The 13,567-nt window shown below is 35.7% G+C and overlaps 1 protein-coding gene across 3 annotated transcripts in view; it reads left to right on the forward strand.

Annotated features, from left to right (window-relative positions):
* Nucleotides 1–8,557, forward strand: part of NXPH1 (neurexophilin 1) — a 287,509-nt gene extending 278,952 nt beyond the window's left edge. For all 3 annotated transcript variants that reach the window (XM_041727364.1, XM_041727366.1, XM_041727365.1), the window contains one exon: nt 6,610–8,557. In XM_041727364.1, coding sequence (XP_041583298.1) covers nt 6,610–7,371 — 762 coding nt within the window. In that variant the 3' untranslated portion in view covers nt 7,372–8,557. The remainder of the gene's footprint in view (nt 1–6,609) is intronic.
* The last annotated feature ends 5,010 nt before the right edge of the window (nt 8,558–13,567 follow it).

The following is a 13,567-nucleotide window of genomic DNA, read 5'->3' on the forward strand; positions in this document are numbered from 1 at the left end:
AGACCAGGAGCATACTTGAGGGAGCAGTATAGTTGAGGAGTGGTTTATTTTCCAAAAGTGTATTTTTCAACAATATTTTAAATGATAAGGTATTGACCTTATGATTGTAAGCCTATAATAAAACAATATTAGAGAAAGCTATGTGAAAGTATGGCCCTAAAATATACATAGAGAAGGAGCGAGATCAAAGGGTGGCAGCTCTTATATGCCTACATTCCAACATCCAATGGGAGTCTTTTCTCCTTAGTCCAATACATAGGACCTGCTCCAGACATTTCTCTCTTCATGTTATACCCCATCTCTGTTTTGTTTATGGTTGGAGGAAATGACCCTCTCTTTGTACCTATTTTTGGATGTTTGTCAATAAATGTATACTTTAAACTGCTACACCTAATTATGTTAAGAGTCTTTATGATCCTCAGTGTTTCTAAAACAATGAGACAGATAACACATATAATTTGTGGAAATGGTATAATTGGACTGGCGAGCCAGCTCCTTTGGAATGGGCTTGGCGACTTTTAACATGGAAAATTATACTTAGCCAGAAAATATATTTGGTGTTTTTACTGGTACAGAACAAATCATTTGTAGAAAAAGTTTCACAATGCTTTGCCTTTTTGGAATTGGGTTCATTAGAATTTGTCAGCTTTTTCTTTTGTACTCATCTTTATGCCATGATCTTTACCACTTCTGTTATCACTCAGATATACTGACATCAAAGAATCTTCAGGTGATTTTTAAAAAGAAACTTTTAAAATTATGTTTGTAACATCAATAATAGAAGGTGTTCTGGATGTAAGGTTTCTTCTTAATGATTTTTTTTATTCAGCTCAAAAATTTTATGTGTATATTTATGTGTTTCAAAATTGAAAGTTCTTAATATGTAAAGCAATATGATAGAATGAATCAGCCAGTGATTCCTGACCATAGCTGGGAGTAGATGTATTAAGCTAATTGTTCCTTCTCATCTTGCATCATCTCTTCACCACTGCTAAAACTAGCTTCAGTAAGGTCATTAATAGTGGATTCAAAAGTCAAGGGACTTCTTTCCAAGTATTTATACTACTAGACTTTTACTTGGAAGTTGAAAATCTGCCTATGCCTGGCTTTCCTCTCCCCAACTTGTCTTTGTTTCTACAATATTATTTTCTTTCAAATATCCTCCTTTGTCTTTACCTATTCTGGCTCCTCCTCTGCTTTTCTCAAAGCATTGGCATTATATATTGTTACCAACCTTCTTCTGCATCACCTTATTCTATCTGCACAATACAGTCTCTTCATACTAAAAAATCAACATCACCATCCTCCCATGTTTTTAGACATTCAGACCCATGTTACCAACTTCCTTTGGATAGCATCACTAGAATGACTTGCAGGCACTTCCAACCTCCAATTTTCCTCTGAGATTTAATTATATTTTCCAGCTAACTTGTTACTTCTGTATTCCCTGCAGATGCCAGGAAACTCATTAATTCAACTTTTCATATTCCTGCTTAGTCAAAAAAATCATCAAGCTGAGTTAATCCTACCTCTGAACTATCTCATATCCATCTTTTCTTTCTCTTTTTCTCTGCTATTGCCTTGGTTAAGTCTCATTTTATTTCTCAAATGAAGTATCACAATTAGTTTTGTAATGAATCATTCTACCAGTCATTCTTCCTTTAAGATCTTTCCCTACCAATTCACCCTTCAATATCTAATTAGTGATTCTTCTAGAGCCAAAATGACCTACTTATAAGCAAAACAAACTTCTAAAAACAAAACAAAACACACACACACAAACAAAACCAAAAGCAAAACAGAACAAAGTTTAGTGATTCCCCATACCTTTAAGTTTAAGTTCAAATTCCTCAGTTAGAACATCATGATTTGACCCTAGCCCACCTTTTTGAAGTTCTACCCACTTCTTATGATTTCTTCTTTTGGGCAGTCCCTAAGGCTTAGCAGTAAGGAGCTATTTTCCATTCTTAACATTTAACATGTCCCTTCTCAGCTCTGTGCTTTTACACAGTATGTTCCTTATGCTTAGAAGATCTCCTTTGGCTTATTCTCTCCCTTTTGAACTCCTAAGTGTATTTTATCTTGTAGATCTGAGAATTATTTCTACCTTTTGATCTTGACTACTAGAATGCTGTACATAGTGTTAGTCACATCACATTGTTACTTGCTTAATTGATTTCCCCATTAGACTGTGAACTTCTTGAGGGTAAGGATCATGTCTCATTTATCTTTGTATTCCTATTATTTAATTCAGTATCAGAGTCTCATTATATAGTTATTAAACAAATAAAACAAAATAAATCAGATTGTTTGTGCTCAACAGATCCAGGGACTTTCCTAAGGACGCTTCTCAGTTTTTCATGATTGATACTCTCTTTTAGATATTGCCCTGGTTCTTTCCTAACCAGGGAAGGGAATATTCAAGACTGTGTTGTTGACAATTACAGCTGAAACCTGCTTTGATTTTGTACTCAAACTGATATGTTCTGGAGAGGTTTCTTGACAATCAGCACCACTGGGAGACTTTCACATTACAAATAAATTCAATGCTTTTGGTAGATGAGGAGTTTAATGGCTGAACTTATGCTCATCCTTTATTAACTTGTGTTTTACTATCTACTCAACTTGCCATATTTTTTGGTTGTCACAGCAGAACTTTCAAAAATATATGCTTTCTTTCTTAATTGTTTAAGAGTTTTGGTTAGGTAAAAAGATTTTCTTCTAAAAATATTTTTTGTTCTCATATCCTATTATTATTCATTTACATAAAATATTATCCAATGAGATTCAGAGGTTAAGATATTTGAGGATGTTAATAATAATGCTGAACACTGACCATGGCCCAGGTACTGCTTTTAGTGACTTAAATTGAGTGTCCCATTTAATTCACACGACAGCTCTATGAGGGAAGTGAGCATTCTTCTGTTTTCTAGAAGAGAAAAAGATAAGTATAAACAAGTTGAGCCAGTTGCCTACATCATATAGCTGTTGAAGATTATAGCCTGGATTGGGAATCAGGCCATCCGACTCCAGAACTAACACTCATAATCACTACAGCTGTGGAGAGTATCATTTAGAACTAAATTTCTGTTCTACCCCAAATTCAGAGGTTTATCTGTCAGTCTTAGCATCCTGTTTGAATAGATTGGTTCTTTAAAATCCTATCTCCTAGTTCCATATTTTTTCCCTTTCACTTTTCATATGCTGCTGATGGGTTGCACTCTAATTCCCTTTTACTTCCTTTTTTTTGGGACAATTTCATTACTGCTTCATGAGCTACTGCACCATGGATGCATCTCATTATAGCCCCTCTCCTAAATCATCTGTATTGATGCTGAGATACAAGTACCAAAACCAAATACATGCCTATATTTATTTTTCTTGTTGCTCGAAGAATGGGAAACTATTTATGTAATTCCAGGTAAAAATAAGAGAGTAGAATATGCATTTATTCTTGTAAATTTTGTCTAAATATAGAGGCTATGTTAAGTATAACATTTATAGAATCAGACAAATAGAGATTTGATTTCAATTAGATTGAAATCAATAAGATTTCATCAAGACAAAGTAAGACAGACAAATACACATAAAATAAACTCCTAAGTTAAAGGTCTGTACTACTCTTATAAATTACTGTTTGTTTTAAATTTTATACTACAGCTGTGTCATAGAAAAAGTTATTTTGAAATGCACTTCTTTCAGTGAATTGAGAGGAGAACTGTAGTTGGTTTTTGTTTGGTAAATTACAATGATATAATATTAACTATGGAACTACTAGAGATTATACTTTTCATATTAGAGTAAAAATTGTCCCAGAGAGGATTGACTTTATTATCAGGTAGAGAGGATAGGTAAGAAATTTCATGCTTTTTTCTTAAGAAAACTCATACATTTCTAATGCATCATCCCCCTCCCCAAAGGATATTTCCTTCTCAATTTCATCCCTTTAAGACTTAATATTTAGTCCTTGTTAAAAAACAAATTGAATTTTGATAAGGCAGCCATTTTGCTATTACTACTCATCTACTGCTTAAATGTGATCCATTTCTGGAATATTTTGGCATGAATGGAATTTGCAAAGAGGAAACAGTTTGGGTGCAAGGGGGAAAGAGGAGAGCAACCAATTCAAGGGTTGAGGAGAACTGAAAGGGAACTACCTAGCATAAAAGAAAGTTGGCAGCAAACACAATCTTCTTTCAATTCCCTATATTTGCCTCAAGTTTGGTCATTTTGGTTGGGTGATATATTTAAGAGTTTAGAGACTGTGTACATGTGGGCAATCTGCACTTCCCTTAGATATGAGCGTCCCACCCCCACTACAATTTGTGCATTATTTCTGCACTTCATCCTACCTCAAAGGTCTGATTCTCCATTGATCAGTGTTTGTCTCCCCACTAGCAAGTTCTGTGCACAATGGCCTTTTGGGTCTTCCTATAAAGGAGTCACAATTGCCTTGAGGATCACAGTGGTTGCAATTGGACCCAGGCTAGCAGCTTGAAGTAGTGACAGAGCTTTTGTGTTAGCCTACCCAGCATCATAGTCTTGTTTTTTCGTGGTGCAGTCATGGGATATATAAATCCATTTTCTCTCAGATGAAATGTGTTCATGTGGGACTAAACTTTCAGAGTTTCTTAAATTCAGCATTACTGGGAAGAGACTAGCTTTAGCTGTTAGTTTTCCCCAGGTAGGGATGGATTCATACCACTAACGTTGTCTCAATTTGACCTGGGTAGAGATAAAGACTGCTTGTCAACTGGCAATGGAAAGCTCATTGATTCTGAGGAATCTATGAAAAGGCAAGATTACTAGATTTAAGTGACTTTGTTCTAGTTTGTTCTAGTTATATTATCAAAGCCTCTTGCATGTGTGTCCCTGGGGAAACCCATCCCATATAGGTTCTGAGTACTTGGCTATGTAATCAAGAGCAAAGCTACCCTTAAAGCAGACCTCCACATGTACTATTTGGTGACCTTTTTTTCTCTAGTTGTCTTCACACAGCAGCTTGGGATTTATCAAAATAGCTAAATTTAATTGAACCATTTCTATGTGTCAGCCACCCTATATGGGAGGTACCATTGCTACTCTCACTTTGCAGATGCAGGAAACTGAGGTAGAGGGATGTTAAATGACTTGACCAAGGGCATATAGCTTGGCAGTGGCAGAGCTTAGCATAGATTCCTGGTATCCTAGCTCTAAAGTTGAGCCCTTCCTTCCTAGGGATTGGGATAGAGTCTTTTTAGTGCAAGTGACTGAATAAAAGGCTATTCTCAAGCCACGGTTGTACCTTAGCAAGAAGCCTTCATGCCTAAGTCTATAGAGAGATCTTTAGAATGCAGTTCTAATTCCTAGTAGATCTGAATTAAAAAGCTTTCCAGCAATGGCCTCTTACTTTGGGAGCTTGGAAGGGAACTAGAGGGCCCAAATGAGGCTGCTGAGTGGTAATCAGGCTCATGTCTGAAACAGGACTGGAGATGGAGGTATATTGTGAAACTTGGCTTTTTAAAGGGCAGTGAGGGACTCTCTTTATCAGCTTACCATATAGGCAGTCTACATCTTAAAAGGTTTCTTTGTATTGGCTAGATTCCTGGGGGTTCTTGGCTGTCTTCCCTCCTGTCCTTGAGCCCTCATTGTTAGGATCAGAGGTCACTGCTTTAACTTTAGTCTAATAAGTACATTGTAGATACTCATTTATTTCTTTTATTTCTTCTATACTAAACATAGATATCGGGGCTGTGATAAGGACAATTCTTGTATAACTTGGCCAGTACATATTTGGTCAAACACCAGTCATATTTAGGGTTCCTCTGAACCCCTGGTCTAGTTGGGGGTCTGAATCTTCCAAAGAGACAAGACCAGGGTCCCGGAAGGACGGTTTCTGAATTTGACTTGCAATCCAATCTAAAATGACCTCTCTGTTGTTGTTTGCTTCTCTAGATTGACAGTTATCTCTAAGACATTGTGAATTAGATGTTTTCATTTAGGTCTCTTTTCCTAGTACACATTTTAAGCCCCTAAAGTAAAAAAAGTGATATCTTATACAGTATGTACCATGCTAATAATTGGTAATAATAAACATGTTTTGTTTCGACCGGTTAAAATATATTAGAATCTCTGTGCAAAAGTGACTTTTCTAATATGACTGTGGCAAGAATTACTGAAAGTCTTTATGATGTTGGTTGAGGTAGTTTTGAGAATCATACAGTCGTAAAGTCTATAGTAATTTTGAGGTAGACAAATAACAATTTATAAACTTTTTATTTTAAAAGTGTTGGATTTTAGTGCACAGAAATAAACTTTGGTTTGATTTGTGTTTGAATTCATTTTGCTTTACTCATATTAGGTAGTCTTTTCCTTGTCAAAGTCAATGTTTTTATCTAGCTTTTCAATCATGTTTGGGGACTTTTATGCCCCTATGCCTCCTCTCTCCCATCTTACGTGAAAACAGAAGTGGCATTTTACCATGTCTTAATAAATATTGGCCAGATGCTGAAGGTAATTTAAGTGAAGTGTCCTCATTTCATCCCAAGCCTCTGAGAAAGGGTGCAGATCTGTGGGTTGGATGTTCTCAGATACAGGGATGTAAACACCATATTTCTGTTCCATTTTCAGGTCACATGTGCCAATTTAACAAATGGTGGAAAGTCAGAACTTCTAAAATCAGGAAGCAGCAAATCCACACTAAAGCACATATGGACAGAAAGCAGCAAAGACTTGTCTATCAGCCGACTCCTGTCACAGACTTTTCGTGGCAAAGAAAATGATACAGATTTAGACCTGCGCTATGATACCCCAGAACCTTATTCTGAGCAAGACCTCTGGGACTGGCTGAGGAACTCCACAGACCTTCAAGAGCCTCGGCCCAGGGCCAAGCGAAGGCCCATTGTTAAGACGGGCAAGTTTAAGAAAATGTTTGGATGGGGTGATTTTCATTCCAACATCAAAACAGTGAAGCTAAACCTGTTGATAACTGGGAAAATTGTAGATCACGGCAATGGGACATTCAGTGTTTATTTCAGGCATAATTCCACTGGTCAAGGGAATGTATCTGTCAGCTTGGTGCCCCCTACAAAAATAGTGGAATTTGACTTGGCACAACAAACCGTGATTGATGCCAAAGATTCCAAGTCCTTTAACTGTCGCATTGAATATGAAAAGGTTGACAAGGCTACCAAGAACACACTCTGCAACTATGATCCTTCAAAAACCTGTTACCAGGAGCAGACCCAAAGTCATGTATCCTGGCTCTGCTCCAAGCCCTTTAAGGTGATCTGTATTTACATTTCCTTTTATAGTACAGATTATAAACTAGTACAGAAAGTGTGCCCCGACTACAACTACCACAGTGACACACCTTACTTCCCTTCCGGATGAGGATGAACGTGAGTGAGACTGAAGCCTAAGGAACTAAAGGTCATATGACAGGGCTGTTACCTCACAGAAGAAGGTCACATCTGTTGCCTGGAATGTGTCTACACTGCTGCTCTCGTCAACTGGCTGCAAATACGCTAGTGGAAAACAATCTGATGTAATTTCTGCCCAGTCAGCTTCATCTCTCAGTATAGTTGTAAATCACCACAGATTTTAAAGGCACACTTGAAGACATGCTCTCACTCATAGATGTACACAAACACCCATTCATATACATTTCAGCTTGCATCTGTCATGATTCCTGTCAAGAGGGCTTTCATTGTCTGACTTGTAATGGTTTAGGATAAACTGTCATCAAGCAAAAGGATTAACTAGACAGTGAATGGTTTCTAACACTTGCTGTTATGGAAATCTCTTTTAAAGTCTTGAGTACATGCTAATCAATAATCCCCACTCATGCATTCCTACTGCTTGGAGTAGCTGTACTGGTAAATACTACTGTAGGAGTATATGCTTGTTAAAATGGAAAAAAAAAATGTGTCTTTAGAGCTCAGTATTCTTTATTTTATGAACACAACAAAGTGTAGTAACTTTTTTCCAGCATACAGTAGGCACATTCAAGGTAATATAAGATGGCTCTTTTTTCTCTGGAGGGAGCCTGTTTTCAGTAAAGATGAGCAAACATTTGGAATTTACATGTGGGCAGACATTGGATTACAGCTTTCATCACCAGTCATTGGACTTCTGCAAAGTTGAGACCAGCTAAGGCTGCTTAAAACAAGTTCTGATCATTATATAAGAAGGGAAATGCCTGACAGACACCATGTAAGTTATAAGTGTCTGTCTTATCTTTACTACACATATTGTAACAAATTCAATATCCTAGTCTTCATTTGTATGAATGGTTTGTATTGTACATAGTTTAACCAAGTGTTATTTGAGCTGCTTATTAATATTAACTTGTACTTGTCTCTGCTTGTTATTGGTTAAAAAAGAAAAAAAAGGATATGAGGAATCCATTTTATCAATGTAGCTGTGACCTCCATTAAAAAGACAAACTTAATGTACAAAGCATTTATTCAGCTCAAGTATTGTTGAAAGCTATACATATACAACATTACAGTCTGTCTGTATTTAGATATTTTATTTCTGGACAAATGAAATGTACATAAAAATAAAATGCTTAAAGTTGAGTTTCAATATGTGCTTGTGTAAGATGGTGATTTAAGTGGTTCTGACAAGAAGAATGTGCTGGAATACAGTAATGGTTTTGCATCTCATGTCTCTAAATTTGTACAGAACTATCTAAATTGCTATTAGTTGCTCAGTCAAAACAATTTAGGAGTTTCAATCTCAAGCCTGGGAAGCAGTTGTGGCATACAGCTTCACACACAGTTTTGGTTTACTGTCATGCTGGTGATTCAAGAATACCAAAAAATCAATGAGCATAAGAGATGAATGAGGTCTCCTAAATATTATAACTATTTTTTTTTCCTGTGTAGAGTCCTGCTAAAGCAGGAGATTGAGAAGAAGGTAATTTTTTTTGTGGCTGTCTTTCTCTGATTCTACTGTAATCACTCAACTGAGAAAATTACAGTAGTCAGAGAGGGCTTTGGTTCTGATTTACTTATACCAAATGGGATCAGCTTATCTATATAGCATTGTTTATGGACAGTAAGCTTTCTTTTAAAAATAATTACTGTATATAATCCCAGCAAAATAAACATAAGAAATATGTAAGGAAACCCATTTTTAAAGTCATGAATGGGGGATTGAGATATGAAGCGTCTCAAAGGTTAACCAAAGAAGCCAAATTAAAACGCTAACTCATTCTCATCTTCCCTTCATGCCACATACAAATAAGTATGTTTTCATATAGAAAATAATCGAAGTACTACAGGAAACACAAGACCGCAGAGTTCTAAAGTGAGAATTCAGCAACTGATTTGACTAAAGGGAGACTTCAAATCAAAGACACAGCAGTCTATTAAATGTCCATCTCTCAAAATTCTCCAATATATCTAGACAACCATTTCTCTCAATGTAGTAATTAATTTGCCGTGGAATTTAGAAGCTAATGTTGGAATAGACTCTCTCTGGCACAACAGGCAATACAGGCTTCATGAGTTCCAGCTGTGGGACATATTTGCTACAGATAAATCTTGTTATTCTGGGATTTATTTATCAAAATGATCACTTAGGAGTTAGTTGTGTTTAGCAAAAGGGAGAATAAATGAGAAAGGGAAAATCATTAAAAAAATTTTTTTTTAGTATCATTTGATTAGTGGACTGTGACTTCCATTATGTGGTCTAATCTGTCCCTTTTTAATTCAAAATTCAAGATGAGATAAAAATATACTTCAATCTCCCCTGGCTGCCCTGTTTTCTAACCTCCTCATGAAATGTTGCTTTTATATTTTTATAAACCTACAGAACATAGCTAACATCCAATGAATTGAAATATTTCTCTATCATTTTTCCTTAAAAGGAAAAGTAAATGTAGCAAATTTCCAACAAGAATTTCAATTTTTAAAAAAATCCAGACTATCAGGACTCTTTTTTTGGCCCTGTGCACACTTATCCCAAATTGCTACATCATTAACAGCACCATCTGTAATATAGAAAAGTCCTGATGATATAGGACTTTGTATTTAATATGCTCTTCCTGTTCTAGACAAGGATCATGATGAATATGAAGGTTCTAAGATTTAGGTTTAAACTTTATTAGACTAATTTGTGGCTTTAACAAACTGGTCAGTTAAGTTTTAATTATGGTATAAATCTATTTGTTATTTGGATAAAATTTAATTTGCTCTAAGAAAATCACCTTTTCTAGTATCTTAAATATTATTTCACACCTTTGCTAAGATACAGAAAAAAAACCCTATAAGGTGGAAATAGATAGCACTTGATGCAAACATGGGTTTGTCATTACCTGTTGTTCTTTTCAGAAACATTTTAGTAAAATTGAAATTATTTTGAAGAAATAATTATGGCAGCTTCTTGCCTCATGGAAGAAAAATGATACAAGCTACTGGTTTATCTACTTATGATAAAAACGATGCATTGTCATGGCATGGTTTCAACTGGGCATTTTTGAGTCCCTGGCTCTTGTTAGAATTTCTCTGCATGAGTAGAAGGGGTATAACTGTTAATAGAATAGTATTAAAGTTCTGGAAGTCATTATTCTGCAAGTAGTTGAGATACTTGTTAACTTTAAAACTGTGGACTGGGAATCTTTAGGTTCCTACACTTCAGCAATAAACTGTAAGCCATATTTTTGCACAGAATAGATTAAAAAAATCATGAGAAGCCTGAGAAAGTGTTCGTCTTTTCCCTTTTCCCCACTGTTTTACATGTAAGAGGCAGCTTAACCAATATAAACAGCTCTTTGGAAAAACAATATTCATCTCCATCATCAACTTTGAATGCTAAGTTTTAGCCCAAAGCAAATTCAAATGGCTGGGTTTATAAGCCTCTGAAAGACTTGGTTACTGTACCAGTTTGAGATATTTATTGATACTTATTCAATTATCAATCTATTTACCTATTTGTTTATTATTTATATTTACATTTTTATTTAAATAAAATGCATTTTATTATAGAAATGATAGATGCATTAAAAATACAAAATTTAAAAACTTTAATGTGAATAAAGATAACTACTACCTACCTAGTTTATAGAAGACAAAAACTGAGAATCTTTTTTTTTTTAAGATTTTATTTATTTATTCATAGACACAGACAGAGAGAGGCAGAAACTCAGGCAGAGGGAGAAGCAGGCTCCATGCAGGGAGCCCGACGTGGGACTCGATCCCAGGTCTCCAGGATCACACCCCAGGCTGCAGGCGGTGCCAAACCGCTCGCGACCGGGGCTGCCCCCAAAACTGAGAATCTTAAAGCCAGAATTGAATCCTGAAAAGCTGGTTGCTACTATGGGCTTTTCTCAGGAGTCCCACGTATACCAAAGATTGGTTTCAGGGATTGGGAACATAATGAAAACAATCCTTAATTTAACATTTTTGTGTACCATTGAGGTTTATATCCAATACTTTCAGAAGTATTTTTAAGTAACAAATTTACAACTGCTTTTTACTAGGGTGGCAAAGAACAGAGTTCTCATGACAGAATTTTAGTTTCAATTTGTTTGTGAGCAAAGTCTATTTAGCCTAAAATAAGAGACTGCTAGTGGCATGCAGCTGGCCAAGTGCCCCAAGTTTGATCAAAAGCACTTTAATATTTATGGTTCTGCATTTGCAGGAACATGCCTTTTATCACTGATGGATTGGAAGATGAGTGTAGAGGTCCCAGAAGTGATGGATTCAGAAGGCTTAGAGACCTCTATCTGTGGCTGAGTGGCTGTTGCCATTGGCGGTGCATTTAGAGTTGCCAGGTGTTGATTCCCCCAAATTCTAACTAGTGACCTAGACATATAGGTCTAATAGACCATAGAGCTAATGCTCTGTTCACATCATCCTTACTTGGCAGGAACTAGCTTTCTATTTCCTAATCCTATGTTAGGCTGCAAAGAGACAAACTAGAATGTTATTGATCTCTGATGGTCAAATTCCTTTACTCAAACACAGAAGTAAACTTGGCCATTTAAATTGTGACTATCTAAAGAAATATGCAAAAGTTGTTAGAATGTGCTATTGCCAAACAAGTATTTTTTTTCCTCAAGCAGAATGTCTGCATTGTTTTTATTACTGCCAAAATTCACTTTGCCAATTTTCTGAAATCCCTTTTAGAATTAATTTTTTTTTTTTTTGCAATTTATAAAAGTTTTCAGTAGAAAGCATGCCAAGTGACATCACTGAATCAGGTTGAAAATATTTCATGGATTTCTTAAAAATTGAAGTATAACTGGTATATAAGGTTATATTGGTTTCAGGTGTACAAAATAATGATTTTATATTTGTATATATTGCAAAATGATCACTACCATAAATCACTACCATCACCATACATAGTTATAAATTTTTTTTCTTGCGATAAAAACTTTGAAGATTTACTCTTAGCAACTTTTAAATATGTGATACAGTATTATTAACTATGGCCACCATGGTGTACATTATATCCTAGGACTTGTTTATTTTATAACTGGAAGTTTGTACTTTTGTAACCCCTTTCATCATTTTGTCTACTACTCCTGTCCCTTCCTGGCAACCATCAATCTCTTCTCTGTATCTATGAGCTTGTTTTTTTTGTTTGTTTTGTTTTGTTTTTGTTTTTTGATTCCACATATAAGGGAGATCATAATGTATTTTTTCTTTCTCTGATTTATTTTACTTAGGATAATGCCATCAAGGTCCATTCATGTCATACATGGCAAGATTTCATGCTTTTTTATGGCTGAGTAACATTTCATTGCACACACACACAACACACACATACACTTTCATTATCCATTCCTCCATTAATGGACACTTAGGTTGTTTCCACATCTTGGCTATTACAAATAAATAATGCTTCAATGAACATGGGTGCATATATCTTTTTGAGTTAGTGTCTTCATTTTCTTTGAATGGATACGTAAAAGTGGAATTACTGATCATATGATAGTTCTATTTTTGATTTTTTGAGGAACCTCCATACTGTTTTCCATAGTGACTGTACTAATTTACATTCCCATCAAAAGTATCTGAGGGTTCTCTTTTCTCCACATCCTTGACAACACTTGTTATTTTTTGTGTTTATGATAATAACCACTCTGACGGGTGTGAAGTAATATCTCATTGTGGTTTTGCTTTGTATTTCCCCACTGATTAGTGATGTTGAACATCTTTTCACATGTCTTTGTCCATCTGTATGTGCTCTTTGGAAAATTTTCTTTTCAGATCTTCTGCCCAATTTTTAATTTTTTTTTTGTTTGTTTGCCATTGAGTTGTAGGAGTTCTTCGTGTAGTTTGGATATTAACCCATTATCAGATATATGACTTGCAAAAATTTTCTTCTGTTTACTAAATTGCCTTTTCGTTCTATTTTTTTTTTTTTGAAGATTTTATTTATCTATTCATGAGAGACACAGAGAGAGAGAGATGCAGAGACACAAGCAGAAGGAGAAGCAGGCTCCATGCAGGGAACCTGACTTGGGATTCGATCCTCGGTCTCCAGGATCACGCCCTGGGCTGAAGGTGGCGCTAAACCACTGAGCAACCCAGGCTGTACTCCCCTCCCCCCGCCTCCCTTTTAAAAAAAT

This window comes from Vulpes lagopus, chromosome 13 (genome assembly GCF_018345385.1).
Source record: "Vulpes lagopus strain Blue_001 chromosome 13, ASM1834538v1, whole genome shotgun sequence".
Taxonomy (NCBI): domain Eukaryota; kingdom Metazoa; phylum Chordata; class Mammalia; order Carnivora; family Canidae; genus Vulpes; species Vulpes lagopus.